Source organism: Pelodiscus sinensis, chromosome 22 (genome assembly GCF_052426305.1).
Source record: "Pelodiscus sinensis isolate ZL-2025 chromosome 22, ASM5242630v1, whole genome shotgun sequence".
Taxonomy (NCBI): domain Eukaryota; kingdom Metazoa; phylum Chordata; order Testudines; family Trionychidae; genus Pelodiscus; species Pelodiscus sinensis.
Window position 1 is genome coordinate 6,235,196 of NC_143073.1, and position 21,858 is coordinate 6,257,053.

Here is a 21,858-nt window from a genome sequence, read left to right on the forward strand (position 1 = left end):
GGGCAGTGTAGATGCTCCTTCTTAGGCAAGAGCCTCTTCTGAAAAAAATGGTGGCTCATTAGGTATGAAAATGAGGCTCGGCGATATTCCACGCTTAGCCTAATTTGCATATTACTCGCGCAAGAAGCTGCGAGTGTAGACATAGTCCAGGGGTCTCCAACCTTTTTAACCACAAAATCACTTTTTTAATTTAAGTACAATGTCAGAGCTACCTCAAACCCAGATACTCTTGCCCTGCTTCCTACCTGCCCCTGCTCCGCACCTTCTCTGAGGCCTCACCCTGCTCACGCCATCCCCTTTCCTCCCCAAACCTCATTCACTTTCACCAGGCTGGGGTAGAGGGTTGGGGTGCAGGCTCTGGTCTTAGGCTAAGGGGTTTGGAAGGGGCTCTGGGCTTCACCCAAGGCAGGGAATTGGGGTCCAGAGGGGTTTCAGGGTGCAAGCTCTGGGAAGGAGTTTGGGTACAGGGGGACTCATGTCTGGGGCAGGAGGCTGGGTGCCGGAGGAGGCTCAGGGATGGAACAGGGGTTCAGGAAGCAGGCTCTGTCTGGGCACTGTTTAACTGAGATGGCTTCCAGTTGGTGGAGCAGTGGGGTTAAGGTGGCTTACTCCTGCCCTGGCCCTACACCACTCCTGAAAGCAGCTGGTGTGTACAACAATGGCTCCATGGCACCATGTGCTGCCCCATATCTACAGGCACTGAGCCCACAGCTTTTACTGGTCACGGTTCCCCATTACTGACCAATGGGAGCTGCAGGAGTGGTGTCTACAGACAAGGACTGCATGTGGCAACCCCCTGCTCTGCCTCTCAGTGCCCGCAGGGAAATGCCAGCCACTTCCAGGAGCAGCAATTACAATAGGGATAATGACACCAGGCACAACAGGTTGGGCATTTTAGAACTTACGACTCACAGAATGACATTTAAGCCTAAGAGAGAAATGAAAATGATGAAACGCACAGACCAGTCAAAAACCCAAAATAACTCACTTTGCAAGCAGTAAAAGAAGTAATCACAACCCTCCCCCCTGTATGTGTTGGGTCAGGAGACGAGAGGGAAGGACAGGGTGTGTTTGCGAGCATGTGAGAGAGTGTGTGAGAGTGACAGAAATTTGCATTGCCAAGCTCCCTCCATCCCCTTCTTTCTCTGTGGAGACAGGGTACAGGAGAGGAGGGGGAAGAGGGACACCCTGACATCAGCACTCTGCCTCTTCTCTCTCCCACACCTTGCACAGCAAGCAGGAGGCTCCCGGCCGGGCAGCGCCAAAACAGAGGGCAGGAGCAGCATGACAGTGGGTAGAGGAGCAACTGAAGTGCCAGTGCTTGATAGCTTCCTGGCCAAACCAATTAGGATCCCCGGTCAGCAGCTCCAAGGTCTACTGGTAGATCCCGATCTATTGGCTGGTGACCACTGGTCTACACAGTCCAAGAAAGCCATTATAGCCCATTCTATCTACAGTGATAGAACAGGCTCTCTAAGGCTGTGTCCAGACTCAGGGGTTTTTTGGAAAAAAGTAGCCTTTTTTCGAAAAAACTTCACCTGCGTCTAGACTGCAGCCGCGTTCTTTCGAAATTAAATCGAAAAAACGCGGCTTTTCTTTCGACGGCGGTAAACCTCATTTCACGAGGAAGAACGCCTTCTTTCGAAAGTGCTTCTTTCGAAGGAAGGCGTTCTTGAATGTAAATAGGGCTTCTTCGAAAGAGAGCATCCAGACTCACTGGGTGCTTTCTTTCAAAAAGCGGCTTGCTCTTTCGAAAGTTCCGCGTGCAGTCTAGACGCTCTCTTTCGAAAGAGGCTTGCAGTCTAGACATAGCCTTAGTGCGGCAGTTAATCCACCCACGAGGTAGTCGCTAGGTCGATGGAAGAATTCTTCCATTGATGCTGTCTACACAGGAGCGTAATTTGGCTTATCTATGACGTTCACGGGTGTGGATTTTTCACATCCCTGAACCATGTACCTGGTTTGATCTAGAACAGGGGTGGTCAATCATTTTCACAGGAGGGCCACTTAATTTATTTTGGTACATGGTCATGGGTTGGCTCCACCCCTGGAAGGGGTGGGTCTGAGATGGAAGGGGCGGGGTTGGGGACTAGCCTTCCCCGAGAGATGCCTGGGGCCAGATGCTTTGAATTAAAAAGATAGCAAAGAGGTCCTGGCTCCTAGCCCCACTGCAACCGTGTTGCCTAGCAGCTGCCCAGAGTTGCTGCAGCTATTTAAAGGGCTCACGGCTCCAGCCCCTGCTGGAGTAGCATGGGGACAAAGATGCCCAGAGCCATTTCAATAGGATCCGGCTACCTGAGCCACTGCATGGAAATTCGGTGGCCAGGGCAGCAGGATATAAATAGAAAGTGGCCAGATGCCATCCGCAAGCTGGATCAAAGTGTTAGGTGGGTCGGATCTGGCCCCCGGACCACATCTTTCCCAGCCCTGATCTAGAAATTACTGACTGTCACTGCTGGACCCACATCACATGCACCCTAGTCTGCAAGCAGGATCAGGAAATCCTCCTGAAATTTAAAGTGACAGCCTACAATTTAACAGTTTTCAACCTCACGTGGTAATATTCATGATTAGTCATTTAGTCTTCCTGATACTACTCTTTTGTAGCATCATTTAATGTTTGGTATTAATTATTAGCAATAACTCATCTTAATATTAGGCAAGTTAATGTCAGTTATTAGATATTATTCCATAGTCATTTTATTCATCGCGCGTATTAATTAAAAGTCATTTTAATTGGAGCAATATGACTTCCCGTTCACAAGAATAGGAGTTGGTGGTAGCTGTATTATGAGCAGAAGTAGCATGACAGTGTAACACTGGGACTGCATTAAGAGCCAGGCCCCATTGGGTTGGGTGCTGAACATGCAGCCCGTGCTGAAAAAAAACTCACAATGTAAATCACACACAAAGAGTTGGAGGGAAACTGAGGCACAAAGCAGGGACGTGACTCATCCAACCTCACAAGACAGGCTAGGGCCAGAGGTGGGAATATAGCGCCCACGAGACCCACCTTATTGCTCTGCCCATTAGCCATGGAGGCAGGGTGCCCCTGTAGAGTTCCATGCATTATAAAGGCTCCGGCACAGTAGCAAGTCTGACTCAGTGCCTCCAGCTCATTCCCTTGGCCCCACAGTGCCCTTGTCATGGGCTGGGTCAAAGTAGCCCTCCCCACGCCAATCAAGAAGGGTGGAAGGATGGGTGCCTAGGGGAGGACAAAGGGGATTAATTTCAGAGGATGTGGAGGCTGCAGTTTTGGACATAGGGTTTAACGTGCAGAGGAAGTTGAGGAACAGGGGGGTTAGTTTGGGGGCACAGGGTTATTTGGTGGGAGGGATGGTTTGAAGGGAAGGGGATATTAGGAGAAGAGGTGGTTTGGGACCGAGAGGGTTAATTGAATGAAGGGTTGGTTTGAGGGGACAGAAAGGTTAATTGGGGGAGGAGCAATTTTGGGGGCAGCAGTGAGTTAATGTGGCAGAGCTGGGCCCAAAGGTGGACTGGGGGGTGGCAGGGAGTTATTGTGGCAGAGCCGGGCCCGGGGGCGGTTTGGGGGCGGCAGGGAGTTATTGTGGCAGAGCCCAGCCCGGGGGCGGTTTGGAGGCGGTAGGGAGTTATTGTGGCAGAGCCGGGCCCGGGGGCGGTTTGGGGGCGGCAGGGAGTTATTGTGGCAGAGCCGGGCCCGGGGGGAGGTTTGGGGGCGGCAGGGAGTTATTGTGGCAGAGCCGGGCCCGGGGGGAGGTTTGGGGGCGGCAGGGAGTTATTGTGGCAGAGCCCAGCCCGGGGGAGGTTTGGGGGCGGCAGGGAGTTATTGTGGCAGAGCCGGGCCCCGGGGGAGGTTTGGGGGCGGCAGGGAGTTATTGTGGCAGAGCCGGGCCCCGGGGCGGTTTGGGGGCGGCAGGGAGTTATTGTGGCAGAGCCGGGCCCCGGGGGCGGTTTGGGGGCGGCAGGGAGTTATTGTGGCAGAGCCGGGCCCAGGGGCGGTTTGGGGGCAGCAGGGAGTTATTGTGGCAGAGCCGGGCCCGGGGGCGGTTTGGGGGCGGCAGGGAGTTATTGTGGCAGAGCCGGGCCCCGGGGGCGGTTTGGGGGCGGCAGGGAGTTATTGTGGCAGAGCTGGGCCCCGGGGGCGGTTTGAGGGCGGCAGGGAGTTATTGTGGCAGAGCCGGGCCCGGGGGCAGTTTGGGGGCGGCAGGGAGTTATTGTGGCAGAGCCGGGCCCCGGGGGCGGTTTGGGGGCGGCAGGGAGTTATTGTGGCAGAGCCGGGCCCGGGGGCGGTTTGGGGGCGGCAGGGAGTTATTGTGGCAGAGCCGGGCCCCGGGGCGGTTTGGGGGCGGCAGGGAGTTATTGTGGCAGAGCCGGGCCCGGGGGCGGTTTGGGGGCGGCAGGGAGTTATTGTGGCAGAGCCGGGCCCGGGGGCGGTTTGGGGGCGGCAGGGAGTTATTGTGGCAGAGCCGGGGGCGGTTTGGGGGCGGCAGGGAGTTATTGTGGCAGAGCCGGGGGCGGTTTGGGGGCGGCAGGGAGTTATTGTGGCAGAGCCGGGCCCGGGGGCGGTTTGGGGGTGGCAGGGAGTTATTGTGGCAGAGCCCAGCCCGGGGGAGGTTTGGGGGCGGCAGGGAGTTATTGTGGCAGAGCCGGGGGTGGTTTGGGGGCGGCAGGGAGTTAATGTGGCAGAGCCGGGCCCGGGGGCGGTTTGGGGGTGGCAGGGAGTTATTGTGGCAGAGCCCAGCCCGGGGGAGGTTTGGGGGCGGCAGGGAGTTATTGTGGCAGAGCCGGACCCGGGGGAGGTTTGGGGGCGGCAGGGAGTTATTGTGGCAGAGCCGGGGGTGGTTTGGGGGCGGCAGGGAGTTATTGTGGCAGAGCCGGACCCGGGGGAGGTTTGGGGGCGGCAGGGAGTTAATGTGGCAGAGCCGGACCCGGGGGAGGTTTGGGGGCGGCAGGGAGTTATTGTGGCAGAGCCGGACCCGGGGGGAGGTTTGGGGGCGGCAGGGAGTTATTGTGGCAGAGCCGGGGGTGGTTTGGGGGCGGTTTGGGGGCGGCAGGGAGTTATTGTGGCAGAGCCGGACCCGGGGGAGGTTTGGGGGCGGCAGGGAGTTATTGTGGCAGAGCCGGGCCCGGGGGGAGGTTTGGGGGCGGCAGGGAGTTATTGTGGCAGAGCCGGGGGTGGTTTGGGGGCAGCAGGGAGTTATTGTGGCAGAGCCGGGCCCTGGGGGAGGTTTGGGGGCGGCAGGGAGTTATTGTGGCAGAGCCGGGCCCTGGGGGCGGTTTGGGGGCGGCAGGGAGTTATTGTGGCAGAGCCGGGCCCTGGGGGCGGTTTGGGGGCGGCAGGGAGTTATTGTGGCAGAGCCGGGCCCGGGGGCGGTTTGGGGGCGGCAGGGAGTTATTGTGGCAGAGCCGGGGGCGGTTTGGGGGCGGCAGGGAGTTATTGTGGCAGAGCCGGGCCCCGGGGGTGGTTTGGGGGCGGCAGGGAGTTAATGTGGCAGAGCCGGGCCCCGGGGGAGGTTTGGGGGTGGCAGGGAGTTATTGTCGCAGAGCCGGGGGTGGTTTGAGGGCGGCAGGGAGTTAATGTGGCAGAGCCGGGCCCCGGGGGAGGTTTGGGGGCGGCAGGGAGTTATTGTGGCAGAGCCGGGGGTGGTTTGAGGGCGGCAGGGAGTTATTGTGGCAGAGCCGGGGGAGGTTTGAGGGCGGCAGGGAGTTAATGTGGCAGAGCTGGGGCCCCAGGGCGGTTTTGTAGCTGGGAATGCTTGTGGGGAATGCAATGGGATCTAGATACTGGAAGCAACAGCCTTTATTTTGCAGCAGGAACCCCTCTTTGGAACCAGCCGGATTCCCCCCTCCTATTTGCAAAGTGGGAGGAGGGAAGGACGAAGAGGAAGGCCAGCAGCCCCACCGCCAAGGTCTCCTTACTTACCAAGTTCACTTTGGATGAGGCCTTCCTTTGGGTCAGGTCGGGAGTGGTGAACCAGGGCACAGCTGGCAGCAGTGTCTGCAGGCTCCATGCATTGCAGTTACTACTGCTTGTTTGTTTTGTTTTTGGGGGGAGAAGAGGTGTTTGGTTTAAGGGAATGGTGGGGGAGGGAGGGTTAGAAAAGGGATGGAGACAGGGAAAACCAACAACTAACCCTTTCCTCCCAAAGCCTGGCCTGTCTAACTCTTTCTTTAGCTGCAAACTCCAGGAACTCAGGATCATACAGATAATTAAATACAGAACCAGCTCTCCCTTGCTGCCCCCTGGAGCTCAGCTCCTGCAAAACAGCTGCAAAAACAGGGCATCCATCCAAACCTGTCTACACTACCAGGGATCCTTATTGGAACCCCCCAGAACAGCTGAGATGCTAGGTTGCCCTGATTCCTGTCACCTTGTTCCACGTTGAGGCATTGAAACCAGCTGGTCACATTTCACCCCTCCCCTCCCCTCCCCGCACACTCAGTGCTGTGCAAACAGAGGTGTAAGGGAGCAGGTGCACTCTGGTGCGTAGCTTCTGCAAGAACTGGCTGAGCTGTGGCAGAAGCCAGCAGGGAGCAATTGAAAGAGCAGGCAGGGACCTGTGTTGCGATAGGACAGTATCTGCAAGAAATGTTAAGTTACTTTTCCCGCTGTGTGCAAATGTCTGCAGGAAGGAACAGGGGAGCAGAGAATTGGGCCCTTTCTCCCTGACGCTTCATATCAGGGATGGGTGAACCCCTCGATGCTAGCAGGTGGGGTTCACCTGGGCCAATTCAGTCCTTCTGTTCTCCACAATCCCTCAGAGAGGTGGGAGCAATGTGTGTCGTTGGGGTGCTGAGAGCCATTGCACCCAGCTGTAAACGCTGTATAGGGTGGAAACCAATTTAAACCAGGCAATGCGGCAGTAGCCCTAATTCCACACCCATGCCTGACCCTGGACTGTCCCTTCTAAGCCCGCTCATAAGGGGGAAGCAAAGGGGGCAATTGCCCTGGGGTTCAGCAATTCAGAAGGGCCTGGGGTTCCTGGCTGCCTGTGCATAAGCAGCAGCTGGAGCCCCAGATCCTTTAAATCTCTGCCAGGGATGGGGTGGGGCACTGAGATCTGGGTGATTCTGAGGGCTGGCTGCCCTAGCCTCACCCCTTCCTCCCGAGGAGTCTCCCTGGGAGCACGGAGCCAGGTCCCTCTCCCCCCTCCCCCCACACACACCTTGCCCAGTTGCCGCAGTGGCTGTTAGCCCCACAGGTCCCTTCACCCCAATCTTCTTTGTCCCTCCCCCCACCCCTTACTTTAAGCACCCACCCCAGCCCCAACCTGTCAGGATGGACTTGTCTTCCAAGCCTTTCTTGGAATCTCGGATTGTAAAGCCAGGTGGGATCAGCAGGTCTTTAAGGCAAGACAAACACTTTAGTCCTGCTCTTGTGTTGCACTGCATTGCAATGTTTCCTCTAATCTTGTCATCCATGTGCAGAATAAATTTGACATGCATCAGGGCATGTGTGAATGTGTACCACCCGCAGAAACAAAAAACCCTAGCAGTGGGCAATCTACTAATCAGCTGGACAACACTGGAATCTCTTCTCAGCAGCCATCCAAGCACACCGCTTATAGGGAACACTACTGCACAGGTTTTACATTTCACCCTACTTTTAATCCAAAAGACTATTTATACCAAAGCATTTCAGCCCTGAGGAAACTAAACTTTATGCCACAGATAAAGAAGGGGAAAGACCAATCGGTAGATTAATCAATAAAGCGGGGGGAACTAACAGCACAGCACCTCCACCTCCTGAGTGATGGGTGTGACAAATGGGGGAATATGGTGCCAAAGCAGCAGCAGACATTTGGGAATCTTTCTTGGACACCTCATTTCAATGTGGACGGGGTCTTATCAAAGGGCTAGCCCAGGAGGATTATGGTGTCGTGACCAGCCAGGAAAATCTCTTGCCTCATCGTTGTTTGTAAGCTCTTTCGGGCAAGGATCCTCTTTGTGTTCTACGTTTGTATGGGACCTAATACCATGGGGGCCTAGTGCATGACTGAGGCTTGTAGGTGCTACTGCACAACAGATAATACAGGGTGTTAATGGTCAGGCTGGAACCTGAAGTGTAACAACAGCTGGACACAACATGGGGTGGGGTAAAGGCTGGCAGTGGGAATATGGGGATGTGATGACATTTCAAAAAGGAATGGCATTGCAGTGCAATGGGGGTGATGTCACACCCCACTGTGTTGTCAGCTCAGCCATGTGACACCATGCTGCTTTGTCACAGGGGCTGTGATATCATAACATGTTGCCCCAACAGGGCCTATGTGCTGTGATGGTGGTGTTGCTGTGACAGGAGGTCAGGACTCTGGATGGGAATCCAACACAATGGTCTGCTGTGAGAGTAAATGTGATGACCTCATGATAAGGTAACATCTCAGAGTGGCTTGGTGACTTCGCAATTGCTCTGGCAGTGAGTGACAATGGCCATTTCTGGTGGGAGACGAGACCAGCCCCAGGAAGGGCACAGGTCAGCGCTCACAGCCCTTGGGCAAAAACAATGAGGAGTCCTGTGGCACCTTGGAGATCTTCCAAAAAAAGTCTTCCGAAAGAGAACGTCCACACTACAATAGTGAATCGAAAAAGCAATCTGCTTTTTCGAAAGAGAGCATCCAGACTGAACGGACTCTCTCTCTCATGTAAGCTAGGATTGCTATGGACGGAATGGCCACCAGGGCACCTGTGCTTTTTCCTTTTTCTTCTTCTTCTGAAAGAACTCCCTCTTCCCAGCCCTCACATGCCTTTTTGCGAAAGAGCTCTATTGCAAAAAGGCTTCTTCCTCATAGAATGCGGATTACCAACGCCGGGAAAACCCCTCTGTTCTTTGGATTTTCTTGCAGAAGAACGCAATTTCAGTGTCAACGTTCTTCAAGTTTTGTCGGAAAAACGGTCGTTTTTCCAACAAAACTCTGTAGTGGAGACATACCCTTAGTCTCTAGGGACTCCTTGCTGTAGATGCAGATACAGACTCTGTCGACTCTCCCTTTGAGACTTAGCCCCAGAGGAGTCACCAGAACTACAGCACCCTCCTTTTCCCACACGTGGGGTGGCCCCGCTGGCTGGGGCTCTGCCACTGAACTACATCCCCCATGAGGCAGTGCCAGGGCTGGTAGAACTACAATTCCCATGAGCCTCTGTGTCTGGGACTGGCTGAGTGACCTTTCCCATGGGACTGTGTGGGTAACAGAGCCTAGATGACAAGGAGTCCTGTGGCACCTTATAGACTAACAGATGTATTGGAGCATAAGCTTCCTGGGCAAAGAGCCTAAATGGCAATGAATGGGGGGAGGCGGGTTCGAGGCTTCCCCAGACTACATTTCCCATGGTGCCATGCGTCTCTTGGTTTTCCTCGTGATTGCCCTACATTTCCCAACAGACCCTATGCCACCAGGCTCAAGGGATTACATTTCGCCTGGCGCTGTGAGTGCCCCCTCAATATCTGTGGACTACATGTCCCATCATGCCGTGCGTCGCCAGGATTCCCCTGACTACATTTCCCAGAATGCTGTGTCCCCAGCCGGCCACGCGGACTACATTTCCCCTAGCGCTCTGCGCCCCTCAGGCTCCCCGGACCACATTTCCCATGGTGCCGCGCGCCCCGCAGATTCCTCGAACTATACATCCCGCCGCACTTCGGCCGCCGCGCCTACGGTGGCCGGGGAGGGGATCGCGTGACGGCGGCGGCCGCCGCGAACTGCTCGCCAAGATGGCGGACGAGGAGGGCGAAGGGCTGCAGCGCTCGGCGCCGGCTCCGCACCGCAACGGGGGGGGCGGGTCCGGGCCGGGGGGGCCCCGCGTCGTCCGCATCGTCAAGTCCGAGTCCGGCTACGGCTTCAACGTGCGGGGCCAAGTGAGCGAGGGCGGCCAGCTGCGGAGCATCAACGGGGAGCTGTACGCGCCGCTGCAGCATGTCAGCGCCGTGCTGGGCGGGGGGGCGGCCGACCGCGCCGGGGTGCGCAAGGGGGACCGCATCCTGGAGGTGTGAGTACGGGGGGGGCCGGGCGGAGAGCGGGCCGGGCGGGAGGGGGGCACCTCCCCCCCTCAGAGTGACGGGGGTCAGGGAAAGGGGGGCACCTCCCCCCTCAGAGTGACGGGGGGCAGGGAAAGGGGGGCACCTCCCCCCTCAGAGTGACGGGGGGGTCAGGGAAAGGGGGGCACCTCCCCCCTCAGAGTGACGGGGGGTCAGGGAAAGGGGGGCACCTCCCCCCTCAGAGTGACGGGGGGCAGGGAAAGGGGGGCACCTCCCCCCTCAGAGTGACGGGGGGTCAGGGAAAGGGGGGCACCTCCCCCCCTCAGAGTGACGGGGGGTCAGGGAAAGGGGGGCACCTCCCCCCCTCAGAGTGACGGGGGGTCAGGGAAAGGGGGGCACCTCCCCCCCTCAGAGTGACGGGGGGTCAGGGAAAGGGGGGCACCTCCCCCCTCAGAGTGACGGGGGGTCAGGGAAAGGGGGGCACCTCCCCCCTCAGAGTGACGGGGGGGCAGGGAAAGGGGGGCACCTCCCCCCTCAGAGTGACGGGGGGTCAGGGAAAGGGGGGCACCTCCCCCCTCAGAGTGACGGGGGGGCAGGGAAAGGGGGGGTACCTCCCCCCTCAGAGTGACGGGGGGGCAGGGAAAGGGGGGTACCTCCCCCCATTAGAGTGACGGGGGGTCAGGGAAAGGGGGGCACCTCCCCCCATTAGAGTGACGGGGGTCAGGGAAAGGGGGGCACCTCCCCCCCTTAGAGTGACAGGGGCAGAGATTGAGGAGGAGGGCGGGAAGGGGGGCAGAAGGGAAGGGGGAACCCTTCCCACTTGTACAGTGACCGCCACATATTGGGGAAGTGAGTCCCTGGGGACTGGGTGCTGGAATAATTTGTAGGGCGTTGAATGCTGAGAACTATTGATCCAACTGCCATCCCCGATGGAAACCACTTCTAGCCAGGGGGCGTGTCAGCATCCCGAGCTCCTATGTCCTGGGCCCCTGATAGGAGAAGGGGGAGCCCCTCAGAATGAGCTGGGAGTTGAGGGCAAGGGGACCTCTCTCAGGGGACCATGGCAGAACCCCTTAAGGAGAACCTGCCCCCATGGGGAGGGGGGATTGCATACTGGAGCTGGGACTGAGGAGAACTAGTGGAAGACAACCTCTCCCTTCAAAACTCTTTACTCCTCAGGGAAGCTAGGGGCTGGCAAGTGAGGATGCCATTTTCTGTGGGGGGACAATTAAGGGGGAGTGTTCTCGGGGGGGGGGGGATTGGGCCCTGAGATCTCTGGGCATACTGATAGCAGGTGGAGAGAGGTGGCCTTTCTGAGAAGCCTTTCCACAAGAGACTAGCAGGGGAGGGACCACAGGAGGGTTGTAGGGGAGCACTCTGGAGGCATGAGACTACAAATGAGGATATGGAGCAGGGCACTGGGGAGAAGTGGCTGTGGGACAGCAGAAGGAGCCAGAGATTTCTGTGGGGGGAGGGAACTGTGGTATGCAAAGGAGTTTGTGTCCTGGAAGACTAGGGAGCTGGGATAATGCTTTCCCTTGGGAATGGGAATCTCTCTCTCTCCAGGACAGAGACCCCTTTCTGGGAGAATCTCTCCTCTCCTGACAGAGACTGGTGACCCATGTCCCTGTAGAGGGATCCCATCTCTTTGGGACTGGAGGGAATATAGATCAAGGTACATCGGGGCACCTTGGTAGATAAGACTCACCCCAGTCCCCCCAGCACATACTCTCTGGAGAGAAAGGAAATCCCTGTCTGTGGAGAACCCAGGATATTCTCCCCAACTGTATGTTTCCAGAATAGGGTTTCAGTCCTGTCCCCCTCCACCCCGTCTCCATGGAGCAGTAAGTGCAGAGGGAACCACTTTCTGGATGTGGAGCTACTTTTACTTCTCTTTTTTTATATCATGTGGACAATGAAACTGGATTGTCATTGGTTTTTTGGTCTCTTGTACTGGTCCTATGCTCTGAACTATGTTGGCATTGGAAAAGGTTGAGAAAAGGGCAACAAAAATGTTTAAGGGTTTGGAATGGGTCCTATATGAAGAGAGGTTAAAAAGATTGGGGCTTTTCATCCTATAAAAGAGGAGACTAAGGGGTGTGGAAAAAGGGAATAAGGAAAAGTTATTTACTCATTCCCATAACATAGGAACTAGGAGTCAACAAATTAAATTAATAGGCAGCAGGTGTAAAACAAACAAAAGGAAGTTTTTCTTCACCTAGTACGCAGTCAACCTGTGGGACTTCTTGCCACAGGATTTTGTGAAGACCAGGACTTTAACAGGGTTCAAAAAAGAGCTAGATAAATTCATGGAGGTTAGGTCTATCAATGACTTTTAGCCAGGATGGGCAGGAATGATGTTCCTAGCCTCTATTGTCTGGAGCTGGGAATGGGAAATTTCAAATACAAGCCCAAGAAAATCTCCAAATAGAAACATTTTTATGTTTATTGTATTGAGTCTATTTTTTTTTTGTACAACATAAAATTTGGCCCTAAACTACTGTGACTCCAGTGTTAATTGAGTCTCTTTTATAGCTTGCCCTTGACCTATTGAGATTTTGAACTGGATTTCCCCCACAGTGCATTGTAATTCTTTCGGTTGGTTCTGCGGTGCTCTAGCTGTGATATTTTTCCTAATTGTGTTCAGCTGTAAGATAAATTAAAAATATCTGAAGATCAATATGTCTGCGGAGTCAGTTAACTTGAAATACTTATTGAATACGAGTTTTTCATAGCTGTAAAAATGTCTTGGTTTTCAGTCTTTGCCGATTTAAATGTGTGAAGGAGGAGGGGTTTATGGTTAGTCCCACTGGATGGGAAATGCTCTTCCAGGTTCTTGGTTATGTGGGTGTTCATAGTTTGCACTGGGGGAAGGCTTTGTATCCATAATGGGCTTTCTGCTGTGTGACCTGAATATTTGTGCCTCGACTTTCCTAGGCAGAGAAGGTTCAGAGAAAATTCACTGGGAGAATTTTGCAGCCAGAGAATGTATTTAGAAAACAACATTTATTGACTGAAGGAATATTTGTATGCATTACAGGACATTGTCTGAAATCCTCCCTATCGTGCTTGCTGTGAAAAACACTAAAGGGAATTAAGCGTTTAAAATTATTGGACTAGGGTTTGAGGGTATGGGCTGGCTTTGTGGTTTGATCCCAGGAGCCAAGAATTTGCTATATGACGAGGTCACTTAGGGCAGGTTCTCAGTTCGTGTAAACTGTCCAGTGAAGCCAGGACAGTTTACACCAATCTAGAATTTGACCCCCAGTTTGTTTTTTTTCACATGACAACATGTGGTTTTCTGGTCAGAGCAGAGGCTTGTGAAGCAGTATTTCTAGTGAGCTCTTCTTGCCAGGCTGTGTAATCTAATGGTTAAAGCAGAGAGCTGAGTCAGGACTCCTGGGTTATATTTCCATCTATTAGCGTGAGAGTGTAGACCAGTGGTTCTCAGACTTTTAATACAGACCTTTCTATGGACCACCAGTTGCTAATGGAAACTCGCTGTTAATTACATAATTATGCCTGAGCCATTTTGCTAGTGCTGCAGCTAGGGAGAATGATTTAATTTAACCAATAAAAGAAAAGAAATATTAATTGAAATAAAGCACATAGTCTGTTTAAATAACTTTCTTATGTTAGTTCATCAAACTTAATTTTAAGTAAAGTAAAATATTAATTTATGTCTCAACACAAAAGGTTCTTGTGTTTTCTTTATTATGGCAGTGGTGGGGAACTTTTTTGGGTCACGGCCTCTAACCCAAAAATCAGTTGGGAACCACACAAGTGAGAAGGAAAAAACAATCTCTCTCAAAAAAAAACCTCAACCCTCACTGATGTGGCCCCCAGCTCAGACATTTCACTCCTCTGATGCTCCAGCCTCATCAGGGAAGGAGGAGGGGACAGGGGGACTGAGGTCCAGGGCTTCTCATAGGCCAGGCTCATTGCTCTTTTGGGGTGCCAGGGTTAGTGGATTTTGTGGTCCCCCTCCCCTCCAGGCTCTGGGGTTGGGACAAAAAAGGGGTTGTTCAGTGTGTGGAATAGGGTTGCCAGCAAGAGGAATGGGCTTGCAAGTCTGGGGGGAGGTGGGGTTCAGGAAGGGATGAGGGTGTGAGGTATGCATGGCAGGTACGGTGCAGGAGCAAAATGGGAGTAGGGTGTCCGGCCAGAGGGAGGGGGCAAAAGCAAAAGAAGGGGCAGGAGCGGGCTGGGGGCAGGGTGTCTGGCTTGGGGGGAGGGTGCAGAGCTCTGTGCATGAGGCAGTGAGGGGCACTTATTTGCCTTTGCACCCTGTGCCACTCCCAGGCACAGCCTCCCATTGGCCAGAATCTGGCCAATGGGAGCAGCGGGGAAAGCCTCCAGATAGTGCGCCCACATGCTGCTGTTCCCCCAGCCGGGGGAGGGGAAGCGCTTCTTCCTCGTGAGCCGGATAGCACAGGGGGAGGAAGGGGGAGGCTTGAACGCCAGCGCAGGCTCCCCACTGCGGAAGGAGCGAGGCCAAGTTCGAGCCGTGGACCAGCTGGTAGGTGGCTGTGGACTGCTAGCGGTCCTCAGAGTACAGTTTGGGAACCACTGGTATAGACTAGTTAGTAGAGTAGAGAACAGGGACTTGGGGGCTTCTGTTCTTGGCTTTGCCGCTGAAACAGGGCTTGTCTACACTGGCAAGTTATTGCCATGTAACTTCCTGGCACAGAGATGCAAAAATACACTCCTGAGCACAAGTTACAGTACTATAAAGTGCCATTGTAAACAGGCTCCCAGCACTGGGATTCGTGTGCTCAGCACTCTTAGCAACTCCCCTTGTGGAGGTGGTTTATCTGGAGGGCTGGGATCGCTCTCTCTCCCAGCGCTGCTGTGACCACACTCCTGCGTTAAACTTCAATGTATACACAAAGCCATAGTATGATCTTGGGACAAATCACTTTAATGTCTCCCAGGGTCTCTATTATAGCACTGGTGAAATAGGAAAATATGAGGTCCCCAGTGTGAGAAAGCAAATATTGAATCTTACTTTTGTTAACTTCAGTGCCTAAATTGGCACCCTAAAAAGTTAATTCCTAATGTCATTTTGTCAGCATGGAACAGCAGATCCTGTGTCTTCATATTCAGCTGTGTTATTGTTAGATCTACTACTCGAGCCTCTGGAAGTAATTCTAGTGTGGCAAGAGTTGGAGAAGAATAAACTCCAGAAATAGCATTGATTTTTCCTTCCTCTCCAAAGAAGCACAGTGGTGGAGGTGGGGTTCCCTTGGAGGCACAGATTTATACTCGATGTGCTGTGTGTTGATTTGGAGCACATGGAATGCAGTGCTTTCAAGTATATTGACTCTGAATAAGTTATTCATTCCATTATAGTATAATCTGCGCTTAAAGTTAATCTCTGCAGAGGGTAATCTGATGCTGCAGAGATAGCCCTGGTCGAGATGGATTGTTTTCACACTCAGGTGTGTCTAAGCAAACTCTTATTTAAGCACGGTCTTGAATGCCATTTAAAGTGTGTGTGTGAGGAGCTATGAATTTGTATTCTCCCTCCATCTGCCTGGCATCCCTTCCAAATGTTAAGAAGTGGTGTTGTGACCTGATGTGTTGCAGTGCTGCCCAGTTTGGCCAACCCAAAAAGTGATTGGACCATGCTCCTGGTGACCCCTCCGCCATTCCTCCCAAACTCCGTAGCCTGTGATAATGCAATTAAATTGGGATCCTACAGCTGAATAAGAATTGTTAAGTGCTGACCATCCCTGAAAATCAGGCCATTCATTTACATGCCTAAATGTGTGCACTTGTGTTTACAAATGCTTAGTGTTTAGCATCTTCAAAAGCATGAAAACCTGTAGGCTGCTGAGATGGGTCTCGTTCACAGCTCTCATAAGTTAAGGCAAATTCCCTGCAATTGAACTATAACAAAGCAAAACATGTTATTTTAGAGCATGAAGCTGGGAAGAGATCTTTCTGCAGTTCTTCCACTTCCTTGCTGTGTGGCTTTAGTCAGGAGAGACAAGGTGGATGAGGTTATATCTTTTATTGGACCAACTTCTGGGCAATAAAACAGAAGTCGATCCAGTGGACAAAAAATATGGTTTCACCCACCTTGGGTGTCTCTAATATCCTAGAACTGACATGGCTCTGCACAGCACACGTGATCTGGATCATGTCCTTTAACTGTTTTTAATCTGTAAGATGGATACAAACATGTAAATAACAGTGGGTACTAGGGATTTAAAATTCTGTGTAATTGGTTAAGTGATTAAATCTGAAGTTTACACTTGGATCAGGCCTTGCCTACAACACGCCTGGGGCTTGCTGCGGACAGGGGCTGCTCCGGACGCATGGAGCAACCTTCCCACAGGGCTGGAGCAGCCCCTTGTCCACAGTGGGGAGAGCTGGTTCAGCCCGCACCAGTTAATTAAAAAAGGTGATGTTAACCTTTCACATCCCTAGTGGATACCGTTTAAAAGAGAACATCTAGCACATAGGTTGATTAATTTTCTGTGGTATTCCTCATCCAAAGAATGGAGAATTCTGTAGTAAAGGCAAATACTGTGATATGGTATTTATAGATTCTAAGGTTTGTAAGCTTTTTGGGGTTGGGGCCATCTTTTTGTTCTGTTCGTAAAGCACTGGTGCAGTTGTCTCCTAGGCACTATCACAATAAAAATATTTTGTACAGCATCTCTGTGGGGTGGTGAGGCTTCACATCTGTAAACTACATTGCAATCTGTGGGTAAGCATTACGGCTGTGTGATGTTTTTCAACAGCATCTAATTATGTTTTCTAGGCTTGTTATAAACTGCTTAACTGGATGACACCCTGATATGAATCTCTCCCGTGTAACTTCTAGTTCAAAATGCTTGGTTTTAAAAGCTGACATTGCCGCATCATGACTATGAAGTGCTTCTCTAATCTTCTTAACATGGTGTCTGTTTGTGGGTGTTGAGGGCACTGAAGGCAGGCAAGGAAAGCAAATTTAGTTCCTTGATTATCATCTTGAATGATAGTTGTAACTAATCTTTTAAAATGTTTCTCACTGGTGTGCAAATCACTGGTTACAGCAGAGCTTGCTTGAGATGATCTACTAGACAGATATAGAAGGGGTCAAGTTTTAAGTAGCAGTGAGCCATATGCGGAAGAATTGCCTCGTAGCTAAGTGTTTGGCCAAAGCTAAATTCTCTGCCACAAACAGGAATGCTAACAGTTGGTTTACCAGATCCGAAAGGTCACCCACCTGTGCTAGTAACCTGTCTCCAAAAGTACTTGCTACTTCAAAAGAGTGTTCTACTATATATTTGAGAGAGTCTGTTTGTTCAAGAACTCCTCCTAAATGATAAGAACTAGGACCCCACATTTGGTATAGAGCGTCATCTTATACCTTAAAGGTTTGGTTGTGCCAGGAAAACGGGATGTGCCTGGACTGGGATTACTTCTCAAGAAACCATACAGAAAAGAGACAGAATCACCAGGCAGGTGAAAGGGGCTGGCTGAGATGCGCTCCCCAGCCCTTCCAGGGCTGCCCCAGCCCTGAACCTCCTCTATCACCCCCAGGTGCCCTGTAGGGAAGCTGGGGGGCAGGGCTGAAGCTCCCCTCCCAAGATTTCTATGGGGACATTGCTGGCTATTTCCCTACATCAGGGAGCTAGGGGAAAGTGCACAGTTTGCTGCATTCTTCACTCTGGCTGGAGAGCACAGGGAGCAGATGACCTGTGCACTTTGCTCTTGCTCTCTGAAAGGGACAGGAAGAGGAGCAAGCAGCCCTGGTACAAATCTCCCTGCCTGGAACCCTTCCTCACCCCCTCCCCCAAACACTTACTCCTGCACCCCCCCACACACCTCGGGCCCCTGGCCTGAGCCCCTCCTTAAGGAGCTCAGCTAAGCTGGGTAAATGTGCCTGTACAAAACAATTTGAAGTGGGCATTTATTGAATAATCTGCCCATAGGAAACATTTCTTCCCAATCCCCTCAGAGTTTAGTTTGTTCTGCTAAGAATCATTTCATTTCCCCCCCCCCCCAGTTTCCTGTCTATAATTTGGGGATGATACTTTCTTTTCTGCCTCATAAAATTTGGTATGACTTAGGGATGTAAGCAACTCGACTACCTGATAAGCTTGAGCATCAGAGGCAGCGGCAAGGGGGGCAGGGGAAGGGTTGGGGAGGCTGCTCCAGCAGCAGCCCCTGTCCGTGGGAGTCGGGCCCCTCCATGGACAGGGGCTGCTGCTGTGAAGTAGCCTCTGTCTATGGCAGCCAGCCTGGGCTGCCGCGAACAGAGGCTGCAGGACCCGGTGCAAACTGGGACCGAGTAGTCCCGGCTCACGTGGGTCTGGGACTGCTGTGCCTCTGCATTTTAAATGTAGTCAGAGCCACCGGGCTCTGACTACATTTAAAATTCAGAGGCACAGCACTCCCAGAGCGAGCCTCCCCTTATATTGACTAATTGTGTAGTCGATATAAATTTTATCGACTACATGATGAGCAAAATACCTGCTCCTTAACATCGTTAGTATGGATGTATCTGAGCACCTCCAACATGATGGTAATTTGGGTCTAGATGAGCACTTAGAGAAAATATTTTGGGTGTTTTGCTAATTGGCTTTTCTGGAGTTGCTTCTGGGATGTTAACAGCCTAATAAATTATTCATAATAGGTGAGGAGAAATACATGTCTGCAGGTTATTTAAAGACCTGAGTAATGCATTGGGGACTGTACCAACAGCTTCTGGGCATGGTTGGACCTATACATGTGAGTGCACACACACTTCTGTTTCCTCAGTGCTGTCACAAAAAGACTAGCTCCTTGTTTACACAAGTACACTCTTTATTTTGGTGTGTGTCTGTCTGTCTGTCATATGTAAAGGAAAATGTTTTGTATGTTTGTGCTTTAATAACTTGGACACTGTAAGAGCTACCACAACCAAACTTTGCATGGGATAACCTGTCATCCAGGAGAAGGTTTTAAGGGACTGTGGGAGGGAAGAGATGGGAGACAGACGTCTCTCCCCGGGGCTGCACGGAGCTTGGCAGTGCAGGGAGAAGCGGCTTCCTGGGGGAAGCGGCGGGGACAGTCGCTCACTAAGGCCGGCGGAGGGACAAGGAAACAGAGAGCGGGTTCACGGCTCCCTTCCCCGCCTCTGTCCCCTCAGGCTCCTCACCTCAGTTATATCAACTTTCTCTAGCAATGCTGGCTCTCCCTCTCCCTCCCCCTCATTCACCCCTTGCCTCTGTAAACTCCACTCCAGTTCATCTGATGAGGTGGGTTTTACTCACAAAAGCTTATACCCTAATACATCTTTTAGTGACTAAAGTGCTCCAGGACTCTTCGTTGTTTTGTTTGAATGAGATTAAACTCCTCTCTTTGCTTGGGAGTCTAACTTTGTGCATGGACTTGAGGCACAGAAGGCTGATTCTGCTTTGGAAAAGTACAGACGCTGTCTTTAGAAAAACAGAGGCAGCTGTGTGTGCTGCTTTTTCAGTGTTGTACTGCTTGCCTAGAGGGCAGGTTGCCAAAAAATCACCTTACGAAATGGTCAGCAGGCTGACTTTTCTGAGTCTTGCAGGGTTCTGCTTTCCTGCTCGGTACCATGGCAGTGAGAGCTTATGTTATAACTCGCTTTCTCCTTGACATTTTGTGATTCAAAGTCTTGGGAACATTTTAAAAATCTTCCTATAATTTTGGCTGATGAGAACATCTTGGCACTTTACGCTTATACAGTTATAATACCCCATTCCGGGTCTGTGAATGTATAAAATGAGTAAGAGAGATGAGACGTGGTTTTGCACTTTACTAGAAGATTGATTAACCATTTTCCTCTGAGTGGTTGCTCTTAGTCCTGTGTCACTTGAAAGACTCCTCCACTTGTATGTCTGTATGCACTACAACTGCACAGTGCATTAAGTCTGATTGTTTCACTCTCTTTGTTTCCTGTAAGGATACAAAACCAAAATCCTTCTCAACACCAGCTGATTGATTGACTTTCTTCCTCAACATAATTCAGTGGTTTTATATTGCTGAGACAGTTTGTTTTTGTCTTTCTAGTAGTGTTTATAAATCCCCTCTAATGAAGGGTTCTTTTATTATGGGCTTTTCATCAAGCATTCAATTGAAAAAGCTCTTGCATTTATCCATCTATACTGACATAAAATTTCCATAATATATTTAAACAAAGTCCATATGTGTGATTAATAACACCTGAGACTACCAAAGCAGAAATAATTTATAGCTACTTTTCACCACTTGTACAGAATTTTGCATTTTCTGCAGGCTGGAAAAATGGAAGTATTGGTTGGTCAGTTTTCCTTGTGTTAAGTCAGTTTCACTCTCTGGTTCTGGTACAGGCTGAACCTCTCTAGTCCAGCAACATCCCTGGTCCAGCAACCTCCGTGGTCCAACATGATTTTAGTTAATCAAATGTCCACTTACTATGGATGTGGCCAAGTTTCCTGTGATCTCTTAAAGTTGTTTATAGGCACCAGTCCTGGCTCTTAGGGTTCTACGCTGTTATTTAGCTCTAATTTACCCCTAAATATCTTCTAAGAGCCCAGTAAGCACTGGAAGTGTTGCTAATGCTGCTAGACAATATTAACCTCTTGTGGTCCAGCAAATTCTCTGGTTCGGCATCGGTTAAGTCCCAAGGGTGCTGGAGTAGAGAGGTTCAACCTGTATAGTAGGACAGTGCTGTTGGGTTGCGGCTTCTATTACTGCAAGGAGGAAACATTTTTTGAAAACACAAAGCTCTTGGAAGAATATTTTTCATGCGAGGATTGAACTACTTGTTTATTTACAAAGCCTGCACTGTAGGTTGAAAGCTAATTGTGTCCTTTTAAAAGCTAGCAATATGTCAGTACTTTGCAACATTAATGTAATGACTTATGGTAGTAGTAAATGAAAAAACTGGTGGGATGTGTGTCTTTAGGTACTTGTATGGTGTCACAGGGTCTGGGTATGCCAGGTAGTTCCCTGGGAGTAACCCCTTTGCTGTGCTGGGTCCCAGTACCCACACAGACCCACAGGCCTGTTGATCCCAAGACTGAGGTTTTGGCCCAGTGTTCCCAGTCTCTCCATGTCTGGATTCACTCCAGGGAGCCAAGACAAACTCCTGTGGGAGGCTTGTACTGCGCCTCTTCTTCAGGGTGCTGAGCTCTTACGCTGCCTGTGTTACTGTAAATACTCCCTTTTTCAGAACAAAGGAACCATTAATGAATCGCTTGGCTACAGAATCGGAATGTCTTTGAGGTAGCCCAGAGAGGCGGAAGTTACTTTATCATTCACCCCGGTTAAACCAGTGCCCTGAGAAGCCAGCCAAGCTGTGATGGACCCACCTCTGGCTGTCTTCCTGTGGTCCACCTTTATCTTCCCAGCTGTGGGCTCCTGAGTCTTTTCAAACAGGTTGCCCAACTTCCAGTTACCTGACACCTTGTTCTCTGGCTCAGTTCCCCTATCAGCCCTTAGAACAGGGGTCTCCAGCCTTTGTAAGCACAAGATCACTTTTTTAATTTAAGTGCAACCCAGGATCTACCTCAAACCCAAATACCCTTGCCTCACCTCCTTTGTGCCTCTTCTCCAAGGTCCTGCCCCTGCTTACTCCATCCTCCTTCCTTTCACCAGGCCAGGGGCAGAGGGTTGGGGCACAGGCTCTGATTTTGGGTTAAGGGATTTGGAGTGTGAGAGGGGCTCTGAGCTAACCCTGCGGCAGGGAGTTGGGGTGTAGCAGGGGGTTCTGGGTGCAGACTCTGAGAGAGTTTGGATCCAGGGGGCTCAGGACTAGGACAGGCGCCTGTGGTGCAGAAGGAGGTTCATGACTGGGGTTGGGGTTCGGAGCTGGCTCCAGCTGGACATTGCTTACCTCCTGTGGCTCCTGGGTGGCGATGCAGTGGGGCTGAGGCAGGCTCACCCCTGCCCCGGCCCTGCACCACTTTCAA

At 51.8% G+C, this 21,858-nt stretch overlaps 2 protein-coding genes across 5 annotated transcripts in view; one reads left to right on the forward strand and one right to left on the reverse strand.

Moving 5' to 3' along the window:
* The window catches only part of PIAS3 (protein inhibitor of activated STAT 3), a 46,012-nt gene extending 39,853 nt beyond the window's left edge, over positions 1 to 6,159 (reverse strand). Inside the window, exon 1 of the mRNA XM_006119391.5 lies at positions 5,906 to 6,159. The gene's annotated coding sequence lies outside the window, so the exon portion shown is untranslated. The remainder of the gene's footprint in view (positions 1 to 5,905) is intronic.
* Positions 6,160 to 9,691: 3,532 nt separating this feature from the next.
* The window catches only part of SNX27 (sorting nexin 27), a 65,530-nt gene continuing 53,363 nt past the window's right edge, over positions 9,692 to 21,858 (forward strand). For 3 of the 4 annotated variants that reach the window (XM_075908037.2, XM_075908038.2, XM_075908040.2), the window contains exon 1: positions 9,692 to 9,966. In XM_075908037.2, coding sequence (XP_075764152.2) covers positions 9,692 to 9,966 — 275 coding nt within the window. The remainder of the gene's footprint in view (positions 9,967 to 21,858) is intronic. The other variant, XM_075908039.2, reaches the window with a different exon arrangement.